At 46.9% G+C, this 12,288-nt stretch overlaps 1 protein-coding gene across 1 annotated transcript; it reads left to right on the plus strand.

Moving 5' to 3' along the window:
* The first annotated feature begins 5,281 nt into the window (after positions 1-5,281).
* On the plus strand, positions 5,282-11,480 carry PLAGL2 (pleiomorphic adenoma gene-like 2). Its single transcript, XM_004687297.2, has 2 exons — positions 5,282-5,596; positions 8,765-11,480. The coding sequence occupies exons 1-2, from the start codon at positions 5,337-5,339 to the stop codon at positions 9,993-9,995; spliced, it is 1,491 nt and encodes a 496-aa protein (XP_004687354.1). The 5' UTR covers positions 5,282-5,336; the 3' UTR covers positions 9,996-11,480.
* The last annotated feature ends 808 nt before the right edge of the window (positions 11,481-12,288 follow it).

Consider the following 12,288-nt stretch of genomic DNA (forward strand, 5'->3'; position numbering starts at 1 on the left):
AGCCCGGCCCGTGTAGGCCCCAGGGTGACAAAAACAACTTCTACTCGATACTTGAGACCTAAGGGCCCGAAGGAACCCCACTAGTCCCCTCCTTTCCTAAACCTGGAGTCTCGACCGTGAAGGCCCCCTCTTCCGACACCCCCCCACCCCAGGCTCCCTGGAGACCCAGATAACGCGCTGCTGACCTTGCCACGGACCCGGGTCTGGGGGACGCTGATAAGCTGCACCTGCTCCCCCCCAACCATGGTAGACACGCCTACCCCAGCCCACCTAACCCCCTTTCCTGCTCCAAATAGTCCACTGTAAACCCTGCTTTATTTTCCAGAATCGCACAACTTTTGAAGCTTCTTTCAAATAGCCGGTTCTGTAAAATCCCAATAAACCCTTCCCAGTGACCATAATCCCAAGTCTTAACCATCCATCTTCCATCCAGATATTCATTTTGAAACTGTTGAAATTCAGGGAATTCACTGATGACACTTTTCAACCCCTGGAATCCTCCAACCCTTTTTGACCCCCCCCCCTTTCTTTCTGGAGACCTCAGGGGGCATATAACTTGTTCATGATTTCTTACAAAACTTGCGTGCCCTCCCACCCCTGAAGCTTTCTCCAGACTTCCCTCTGAACTTCAGTTTCGTCTCTGGCAGCTGTCCACTCCCATCTCCCAGTCCCTGAATTTAACCATTCCCACCACACAATGGGTTGATCTAGAAGCTGCTAGAGGAGTCAGACTATTCCCTGCAAGTACAGTCCCATGCTATGGCCCCAGCTTGGGGGGAAGGGGACCTGAAAAGTGGACGATAAGGGGACAACTGGTGTGGGGGAGTTGTTGGTATTTTCACCTGTAAGTGTGGCCTGTCTCCTAGCTTGTGTGTTTTTCCACCTGTCATCTTGGACTGATAGTCTGACCTTGGGTTTCTCACCCTCCCCCATAAGGTGAGGCTGCCAGGTTGGGGCAGGGATGCCAGGGGGTCAGCTCTAGTCGGGTTTCCTCTTCTTGAAAACTGGGCTATAGTGAGTTGCAGCCATTTGCTCAACTCTTTCTCAGGAGTGGGAGGCAGAGGAAATAGTGAATCAAAGGGACTCCAAAGAGGGCCCATCTACACTAACAGAAGAACTAGCAGCCTGAGAGTAAATTCAACCCCTGTTAATCCTGTTTGATGTCTCCTGGAATGATGCAAGTCATTGAGACTCTCCAGCCTCCCTGTAATTTAATTCTCCCACCACCGAGGAGTATGTGAGAGAGTGAGTGAGGGGGGCAGCTATTCCCATTCCCCCCTTCTCACTGTTTTCCAGCCAGTGTGTTTTTTGGATTTGTTTCTGGAGCCCAGGTCAGGCTCGAGTCTATTTATAATTTCCCAGTTGCTATTTTGGGTTCTGCTTAAGGGAAGATTCTGTCCATCCCATGGAACTTTCCTGGGTGTGTTTCCTTCTCGGCAGGTGTTGAATTGAGTTCTTCAGATCCCCAAGTAGCTCTTGGGCAGAAGGGATAAAAGCTATTTTAGGGTAGTCACTGAAGTGGAGCTGTTAATCCTCTGTGGGTCTCTCTAGTTAAGAACACTCAGAGATTAACCCTTTCTTTGCTGCAGGGGGGCTATTTCTCAACAGGTTTTTAGGAGGGTTGGGAGAATTCAAGTGTGGCAGCAGAAGGTGGGACGTGCAACTCAATACAAAGCAAAGATAATAGCTGCCTTTTGTTGGGTACTTACAGCAAGCCAAGCCCTATATTGAGCCCTTTGCATACCTGACTAAAATAATCCTTACAACAAGCCTGTGAGGTAAGTATTTTTAGCTTTGCAGATGAGGAAACAGGCTAATAATGGAGAAAGAACGAAGTTTCTGTAGAGATGATGTAACACCATAAAAACTATAATTTCATCAGAGGGCAACAGACATCATGGCAAACAACAAAGGACAAACAGTTGAGGAAGCAGTTTGTCTCCATTTCAGTTTCCAAAATGAACCATAGGGGTTTTAGCAAGCATTTGTATTGAGGTTTGGAGCCTTAATAGAAGTGGTTCCTAAAGTGGACAAGAAGAGAAAACTCTGATTCAGGGGATGGTGCTGGAGAAGGTCAAGAAAGAGGGACCTGATCAGAGGGGACATGTGAGGGTTAATTGTGAGGAAAGGGGGCAAGGACTCTGGGGAGATGTTGGGAAGGAAAGGAAGCTCATGCTGAACTCTTGAGAGGTAACATTAAAGGGGGGTGAGTCGGAGAAGCCAGAAGGCTCCAGGGCGGGGAAGCAGCCAGAATCAGTTTAGACGCGAGGCTGTATTGCATATATTCTGCATGTTTTATGTCAGACTTTCAAGAGTATTATTTTACTAATCCTCCATGAGAACCTTGTAGGAAGGAAGAATAAGAAAGACTATTTTAGAAATTGAAGAAATTGAGGTCCAGAGAAACAAAGTAACCTGCCCGTAGTTTCACAGCCACTAAGTGGCAGCTCTTCTGATAGCAAGTCCAAGGTTTTTTCTGTGCTACCTCCCTCTTCAGATCAGGCACTAGAAGGCATCGAAGGATGAAAATGTACTGAGTTATACTAGTAACTGGGAGGGATTGATTGTGTTTGTTTTATGGGAACAGGTTCTGTCAGCTTCTCTTATAGTTGTTAAGGTTAGAGTGTGAGACCAGAAGAGCAGCTTTAATAGAGAAGCAAAATTCTTTCATAGTTTCGCCAAGGAAGAACTATGAAGGAATTGGCCTTCTGATTATGCGAGACAGCCCAAGGAATCTTCCTGGATCAGAGAAGTTTGCAGACAAAGGACAGGGAGAGAGATTGGATTCCCAAAAGGATTCCTAAGTAACACTAGCAGATTTGGTTATCCAACTGCCTGTTGGTGCCTGATGACTGTAGGTAAGGACTTCTGTGCCTTTTAAAAAGTGTAGGGGGAAGAGGAGCGGGTGTTGACTGTTTTCTTTTAAAGCCCTAACCCCATTAAATGCAGAACAAGGCAAGCACATGGTTGCTGCCTTCCTCTTGTTCTATCAGTGCAGCCTCATGAGCGCTTTTTTACCACCACCAGTCTCTTTCCTAGAAGCCCATTACTCACTCTTTCAGCAACAGCATACTAAACTGCTGTCTTGTTTGTGCTTGTTCAGGAGAATAGATGAGGTGGCCGTGTGGGAGGTGGGGGAGGTAATGTTCTCTTTCTGAGTTTATGCGGAATTTCCAGGGCTAGACTCCCCTTTCACATCAGCCAAACTGATGCAAGTTGCTTACCTCTGGCTGTCATTCCCTATTTCCCAGCCATTGTGGTAGATGATTGTAGATATCAGAGGGAGCAGATTTTAACTGTGAAGGTAGGGGTAATTCCCTCCAAACTAGACATTCAAACTTGTGCTTGCTCTCTACCCAGTTCCAAGGTACAGTGTAACCGCTGGTATTATAAACAGGTAATTCCACCCTTGCAAAGAAGGAGGGGACTTAAACAATGGAAGCCAATTGACAAGAGGCTTTGAGGTTTATAGTGAAACAGGGAAATACACCATGAGGATTTGAAGGCTCAAGTGGGACTAGTTTTTATGCTACCTACCCCTCCCCAGCATGTGACTCATGCAAAATATAGCCACCTTTGTACAGGTCTTTCTAGGCAAATCTCCACTCGTGATGGGGAAATGTTTATCATATTACATTGCACTGTTTCTTCAACAAGAGGAATGGTTCCTGAACAGGATGTAGCTCATGTTAATGATGAGCAAAGCTCTCTGGGCATGAACCTACTGATCCCATCATCTCGTTCAGGCCCAGTCTATTGGATGAATACGCTGCAAGCAGCAGGTGCTAATGAGCTGAACAAGCATTCTGTAGCCTAGTTAATGTGTGAGGTTGGAGCCCTCCCCAGATTCTCATGGATAGTCAGACACCATCTTCTTCTCCTTTCACATGGAAAAGCCTCATGACCAAATTTTGGCATGACTTCTTCAAAGGGAATCCCCTTGCTGTAGAAAGTTACACTGTGGTTGGTGCTGTAGCAAGTTATGCTGTGGTTGGTAATGTGTGATGAGCTTGTGAGTGTGAATGTTGAGCTCTTGTCCTCCTTTTGAGAGTTAGTATAGTACCTAACTCCCATTTTTTCTTGCTCTGAGTTGATATTAGGAAAGTTTTGTCATCTTTGTTCCAGTGCATTCCACTCCAGCCCCATAAATAAGAGAATTCCAGACATCAAGATTTTAGACTCTTCCTCCTCCCCCTCCCCACTTTAGAAGTAGTATAAACTAGTTTAAACCGGAATGTCCTGAACATAAGGTAGCCTATGAGACTCATTCTTGCATTCAGTGATTAATTTACCTCATTTAAAAGAAAGTTGAAATTCCTTTTCTAGATGGTAGATGTGTGAATATAAGAGATGATTTGAGCCCTCAAAGAATCAGAGTCTAGTGGAGGAGACATAAGTCCTAATGCAAGTATGTTATTGCTCATAATGGAGAAATGCAAATGTGCTGTATTTCTGTGATGTATATGTAGAAATAAAGGTCTAGGAGGGAATACTCAGCACCTTGGGATATTGGAGCATGCTAATTTTGCTGAAATCCAGAGGCACAGTTGGGATCTCAAGACCTAGAATCTCAGAGAGGTGGTGGTCAGGATAGGCCGAGTGCTGTTAGGGGAAATGCTGAGTCCATTACTACCTCCTCAGAACCTCTTGATGTTGATGCACTGCTAAGAAACACATCTGGTACTCTTTCCAGGGTGTAAATTTCCTGAATAAAGCTTTTCTTTCCTTCTTCTCTGTTGCCTTTTGGGCACTTTATTGTCCTTAGCACCTCTATGAGGAGAATTGTGAAAAGTAGTGGGTGAGGGGAAGATAGGATAAAGAGGAAGAGGAGGAGGAGTGCTGTAGGTTTAGTGAGAAGGATATAAATGTGAAACCAGAAGAGAACTGTTTAAGTATAGGGCTTTTACTTCCTCAGATTATCTTGTTTCTTATTAGTCTAGGTGATACTAATAATAATAGTTACCACTAAGCATTTACTAGGTATACGGCCTTCTGCTGAATGAATGTTTTATATTATCTCATTTAATAAAATGAGCCTTATGATTTCTGAGTTTATTCATTGAATCCATTTTATAAATAAGGGACTATCTAAGAAAGTAATTGGCTGAAAGTAAATAACTTCTAAGTGGAAGGGCTGGGGATAAAATGGGGACATGTATGCCTCCTGAGCCCATGTTTTTGTGGTATTAGGTTCCCTAACATCACGTGTTCTGATGTTTCAGGTGAACAGATTGTTTTCTGAAGGCTGCGTTGGAGGCTGTGACAGAACAGAGAGCCCGTTTGGAACTGATGGGGAGGCTTTCTGAATAACATGGCCCTTCGCCATTAGCCTTGCCATGACCACATTTTTCACCAGCGTCCCCCCCTGGATTCAAGATGCAAAGCAGGAGGAGGAAGTGGGCTGGAAACTAGTTCCCAGGCCTCGGGGCCGGGAAGCAGAGAATCAAGTGAAGTGCCAATGTGAGATCTCGGGGACACCCTTCTCAAATGGGGAGAAGCTGAGACCTCACAGCCTTCCCCATCCAGAGCAGAGACCGTATAGCTGCCCTCAGCTGCACTGTGGCAAGGCTTTTGCTTCCAAGTACAAGTTGTATAGGTAGGTAAAACTCCCAAGCCTCTCCCTGCCCCAGGCTTCCCTGAAGACAAAACCACAAAGATTTTACTGAGTATGAGGTTTTATCTGTGCCAGAAAAAGTGGAGATTAGTTTGTCCTTTTTAAATATTCCTTGAACACAAACCATATAAGGTTACTCATTAAGAAAGAATGGTATCTTTTATCCAGACAGTAGAATTTGATGGGTACAATGTCAGTTAGCTCTGAGCAAACTGGGCTCCTTCAGTACTGCTTTGTCTTAGTTCAGAATTAGGAATCAATCTCAGAGCTTCAGAAGGAAAAGGGGTGTCTTACCCTATAAACTTAAAGTGAAGGCTCAGAGTGGAAAAGTAACTTACCCAGGGTCACATAGCTGCTCAGGTCCTGCAGTGCCTCTTCTGCTGAACCAGCCTATCACTCAGGTGATTGTTGGTTTCCATAGAGCCCCTGATGCCCTCTAGGTCATCTAGGGTCATCAGTGGCTTTCCTGAAACTGTAAAGCGAAGAACTTCAGCTTTCAGTGAATAGAATGTGAAAGCCACCTCAGTGTGTCACGGATATGGCGGCGCAGCTTTGAAGGGCAGGGGACTGGTTGGAAGTGACTTTGTTCTCATCCTTGCCTTCCCATGAGGAATACCATGAGCAGTTTTTTTGCAACGGAGACAGGCTGCTGATACAGTCATTCATCTTTTTATCCAGTTCTGAATTATTGAGCTCCTGTTACATGCTAGGCACCGATATTCAGTGCTAGGGACAGAGCAGTGAGCCAGACAGATGGGGTCGCAGCCTTCCTTGAGTTTATTGCCTTAACTGTGGGGAATGGAAGCAAACAAGTAAATACAGTAGAGTCCATGTTTTCAAGTTTCATATTTTCAGTTACGTGTTGTCAATTGAGGACTGAAAATACACATATAAGACATTTTGAGAGAGAGACCACATTCATATCACTTATTTTAGTATGTCATTAATTCTGTTTGTTATTTTTTTATTCTGCCTAATTTATAAATACTTCATCACAGGTCTAAGTACAAGGGGGAAAGTATATATTGGATTGCAGGCATCCTACTGGGGTCTTGGAATGTACCTCCTAAGCTTGAAGGGGAGGGAGAGACACTGTTATATATGAATAAAGTGACTACAGGGAGCTTCAGTTCCATGCCTGAAAAAGTAGATGGTAAAGGGATTAAAGCAACTAACAGGATTGCTGGCCAGGATTGCTCTCACGACAGTTCTGTGCACCTCAGAATGCTTTGTCAGGGTGCTCCTGTGCCTTAGGTGGCCTCCAGTGGTCTGTCCTCTAAGACTTTCTTAGTGACAGTCTGCATGTCAGTGGGAAGCTGCAAGAAGCATCCTGGTCCAGGAGCCTGGAGCCCTGACCTCACCCTTAAGTCATTGTGTGGTCTTAGGCACATTACTGAACCACTTTGGACCTCATTTTCCTTACCTGCAAAATGAGTTGGTGGATCATGCAGCACCACCTCTCGTACGTTATTGTGGGAGGTTGGTAGTGACCCTAATAAGCATGAGCACTGTTGAACACTCACATGTAGCCAGAGAATGGTGGGTGTGTTTGAACTCCTTCAGGTGGAAAGGATCATTCTAGACTAGAGACTGTTGTGGCATATGTGAGTGGTCCAGGTCTTAAGAAGTCTTTATTTAAATCCAGCCTCTGCTGCTTACTGAATGGTGAGTGGGACTGCCCTGTGCTTCAGCCTCTTCTGGAGAACACTGCTATGGTCAGGCAAACAGTAGGTCTTTCTGTATTTATTCTCTATGTACTGTAGAGCCTGGGGTTGCATTTCCTGGACTCTGCATTGCTTTCCAGTCAGATGGGAGCAGATAAACTTAGGGGGCACTAACGTGCCACAGCATAAAAACACTGTTAAAAAGTTTACATGGCAAACAATTAGAGTACACATGAAAAATGGATTGTTCTCATGCTTGAAGGCATCATTCTTCTCTCCAAAGGTAACTGGTATGTCAGTTTCTTATGTGTTCTTGCTGAGACATTTAAAGCATATATTCCCCACACCTTTTTATTTTCAAAAGAGAATGTATTACACACACAGTACTGACCTGCTGAACTTTTTTTTTTTTAATAAGATTTATTTATTTATGCATACAGAACTGGGGTACAGGCCAGAGGTGTGGGGGTGGTGAGAGGCTTCACCAGAGTCAAAGTGAGGAGCAGAACAGGCAGGTTGATGAAGTATAGGAGCTTACAAGCAGTGAGCGAGACAGGAGAAGTCTGCTGCACCGTGTGGGGCACCTTCCTGGCCAGAGATCGAACTTGCACCCAAGTGGTGGCAGCGCGCCTTGCAGTGCTGTGCTGTAATCCATTGTGCTACTAGGGAGGGCTTGCTGAACTTTTTTTCACTTAACTCCTATATCTTGGGAGATTGTTGCAGGTCTGTTCCCTTTAATGTACCGTTAATTTTTTTATTACAATTTTTGGAATGGAAATACAATCATTTAAATAAAAATTCTGAAGATGCCAAAAGGTATACAAAGAAAATTTCCCATCACGCCCATCCATCAGCTGCCCATTTCTTCTCCCCATAAGCAGTGAGTATTTAATTTCTTGTGTATATATTTTAAGCTGACAAGCAAACATACATGTTTTTCCTCTTTTCATATGCATAGTACTGTCCTATCTCACTGCTTTTTCACCCACTCACTGTATCCCAGGAGTTTGTCCCTGTGGCTACATGTAAAGCAGCCTTAATTTGTTTTAATTGAATCATCTGTGTACTTAGGATATTCAGTGTTCCCAGTTTTTTGCTACTACAAACAATGCTAGAAAGAGTAGCATTATGGCGCTGCAGATCTCTCCTGTGTCTCCCGCTGCTCCCCTCAGCAGTGTACTTTGTCGATCTGTCTGTTCTGCGCCCCACTCTGTCTCTGGTGAATCCTCTCACCGCCTGTACCCAGTTACTGTATGCATAAATAAATATATCATTAAAAAAATAATAAGAGTAGCATTGTGTACATAGTTTTGCAGGAGGACAAGTGTATCTAAAAAGTATAGTCAGCATGGTAGTCCTTAACATTGCATTGCATGACTCTGCCTTAATTTGTGTATTTGTTCCCTATCAGTGGACACTCAGTTTTCTGGTCAGCCCTTGTCATCTCCCTTCTTTCCTCCTCCTCTGTCTTCTTTTCCTACCCCAGGCACATGGCCACCCACTCAGCCCAGAAACCCCACCAGTGCATGTACTGTGATAAGATGTTTCACCGCAAGGATCACCTGCGGAACCACCTGCAGACCCATGACCCGAACAAAGAGGCCCTCCACTGTTCTGAGTGTGGTAAGAATTACAATACGAAGCTGGGCTACCGGCGCCACCTGGCCATGCATGCTGCCAGCAGTGGTGACCTCAGCTGCAAGGTGTGCCTGCAGACATTTGAGAATACTCAGGTTCTGCTAGAGCACCTGAAGGCCCACTCACGCCGGGTAGCAGGTGGTGTCAAGGAGAAGAAGCACCCCTGCGACCACTGTGACCGGCGGTTCTACACTCGAAAGGATGTGCGGCGGCACCTGGTAGTGCACACAGGTCGGAAGGACTTCTTGTGTCAGTACTGTGCCCAGCGGTTTGGCCGCAAGGACCACCTGACCCGTCATGTAAAGAAGAGTCACTCACAGGAACTGCTCAAGATCAAGACAGAGCCAGTGGACATGTTAGGCCTACTCAGCTGCAGCTCCACAGTCAGTGTGAAGGAAGAGTTGAGCCCTGTGCTCTGTATGGCCTCTCGGGACGTGATGGGGGCCAAGGCCTTCCCTGGCATGTTGCCCATGGGCATGTATGGTGCCCACATCCCTGCCATGCCCAGTGCAGGCGTGCCACACTCCCTGGTGCATAACACGCTGCCCATGGGTATGAGCTACCCTCTGGAATCCTCACCTATCTCTTCCCCAGCTCAGCTTCCTCCAAAATACCAGCTTGGATCTACCTCATACTTGCCTGACAAATTGCCCAAAGTGGAGGTGGATAGTTTTCTGGCGGAGCTTCCTGGAAGCCTGTCTCTCTCATCCGCTGAACCCCAGCCCGCCTCACCTCAGCCGGCGGCAGCTGCGGCTCTCCTTGACGAAGCACTGCTCACCAAGAGCCCCGCCAACCTCTCTGAGGCCCTCTGCGCTGCTAATGTGGACTTCTCCCATTTACTGGGCTTTCTTCCACTCAATCTGCCCCCATGTAACCCACCTGGGACCACAGGAGGTCTGGTCATGGGCTACTCTCAGGCTGAGGCACAGCCCCTGCTCACCACTTTGCAAGCTCAGCCTCAAGATTCTCCAGGAGCTGGGGGACCGCTGAACTTCGGGCCTCTGCACTCCTTGCCTCCTGTCTTCACCTCTGGCCTGAGTACCACCACCCTGCCTCGTTTCCACCAGGCATTCCAGTAGCCCCCAAGGAGGCCCTCAGCTCAGACTTGGGCTCTGTCAGGGAGCCTCAGTACCTACCCTATCCACATCCCCATGAAGGCAGCTGAGCTTTCAGAGCTGGGTTCAAAAAGAATAATTCCAGTATCTGTATGGAGCACTTGGTTTGGATGCTCAGGCTCTAGGATCATTTCCAGAAGGCACCTTGAGCCCCAACCCCATGAAAGGATCTCATATCATAGGACTTCAGGTATTTTTGATTTCATTGTTTTGATCTGAATCGGGAGTCACACTTGGCCTTGGTCTCCAAAGCCACACTTGGTCTCCAGAGCATCAGCGCCACCTTCTCACTGGAGAAGGAGAGGCCTCTTGGAGTCATAGAGGGATTCACTTTGGATGACCTCAAGAGAAATAGCCCACAAAACCCACCTTCTGGCCCCAACCTGCAGGCCCCGCGCAGTCAGTTGGTCAGGCCCTGCTGCAGAGGATCACTCGGCCTCTCCCCTGCTCACAACTGATGGGCAGGAGACAAGGCCTCTCTTCTTCCCCACCGTCCCGTCCCTTCTGTACCAGCACCTCCATTTTCAGTCAGTGTTTTCCAGCAACGGTACCGTTTACACAGTCGTCTCAGACACACCATTTCACCTCCCTTGCCAAGCTGTTAGCCTTAGAATGATTGCAGTGAACATTGTTTACACACTGTGAATCCATTCCCATTAGTCCATTCCAGTTCGTACCAGCCAGAACCATTTGGTACCTGGTGTTAACTGGAGCCCTGTTTACAAGGCGGAGTCGGGTCTTGCTGACTTCTCTTCACTCGAGGTCACATTTTTCCCCTGTGGGGAAATAAACTGACTTTGGACTGCTTCACTCTCTGCCATCTTCCATGACTGTGTCTGTTCCTGCCGTCTTCAGCAGTGTCCACAGAAGATAGGCAAGAAGATTGGAGCAGTTTACTCACAGGTCTGCAATTCTGTTTTTCTCCAAGTACATCATGATCCCCTCATCCTCTGCTTGGACTGGAGTGGGGAAGAAATGCAAGGCACACCTACTTCCATCATTTCCTGCACCCTGACCCCCACCCTAAACATCATGAATTGTCATTAGTCTTGGAAGGAGGGACTTGGGTTCAAGGCTGGTGTGGATAGTAAAGGAGAGGGTATGAACACTCATTTTTCTCTCCTAACTGTCCCTTTTCCAGGAAGTCGTGGAATTGTTGGAAGAAGACTTTCCAGAAAGCTAAGACTAGGCCTACTCTATGGGTACAGCATCCCCTCCCATGCCTGCCTTTCTTCTTACCCAGCTTCCCTCCTCCCTCCTGCACTTTGCAGTCCCCATGGACTCAGGGCCACCATTCTTCTCTGCTCTCCATTCAGCAAATTCCGCCTTCTTGTGTTCCTCCCCCACGGCCCCAAACCTCTTCTGCTTCCAGTACCCGGTAAGATTTCTTGCAACAGTTGATGAATTCTCTTCTGACTTGGGTTCCTGCCATAAACAGCACAGCCCTTGCCCAGCACAGCCCTTGCCCAGCCCATCCCTGCTTCACCTTAGGTCTGCATAAGCTTCACTCTTCCCACTTGTGAAGGGAGGCAGCTCAGAGACCAATGTGGAACCCTCTTGAGACACCTCCACTCTGATTCAGAAACACACTCCTACCTCTTTACTGTTAACGCCGACAGATGCAGCCAGCAGTCCCTCGGCATGGCTCAGCCTCTGCTGGCGTCTCCACTAGGATTTCAGGACAAACTACCAAGGAACTGCCTCAGCTTCCCCAGCCCTCTCCTGTTTCTGACCTGTCTGAACATTTGGTTTATCAGAACTGAGCAGGTCCAAGACCTAGGCTTCTGTTTCACCTCAGGCCAGAAATCTGTGGTGATAATATAAAATACAGCTCCTCGGCCCTTCATCAGCAGCAGTGTGGAGACAATAAGCATGCTTTGATCTAGACAGGGAAGCATGGGATGCCTTTCAGAAAACCAGATATAAAAATGTCTGGCAAGAGTCAAATCTGCTTCTAAAAATTGGTTTCAGTGAGTCCCAGGGACTGATTTTGTTTTAAATAGCGTCCACTGTGGTACGCAGCCACCTCCTACATGCTGTGCATGTTACTGGGACTCATATTACAGGAAGTGGCCGAACTACCCAGTGGGACTCAACTGCTGCCATTCTCCTGGTCGCTGGTCTTCACTACTCAGCAATCCTCGGCCCACTCCCTGCTGCCTTCCCTATACCCTCCCTTTTACAGAGGCAAAGAGCCTCTGACCACAAAATAAAATCCCCAATTGTTAGTCTTTCCTGCCAGCTCTGTCCCTTCCTT

Source organism: Condylura cristata, unplaced genomic scaffold (assembly GCF_000260355.1).
Source record: "Condylura cristata isolate star-nosed mole 26May11 unplaced genomic scaffold, ConCri1.0 scaffold00022, whole genome shotgun sequence".
NCBI classification, from domain to species: Eukaryota; Metazoa; Chordata; class Mammalia; order Eulipotyphla; family Talpidae; genus Condylura; species Condylura cristata.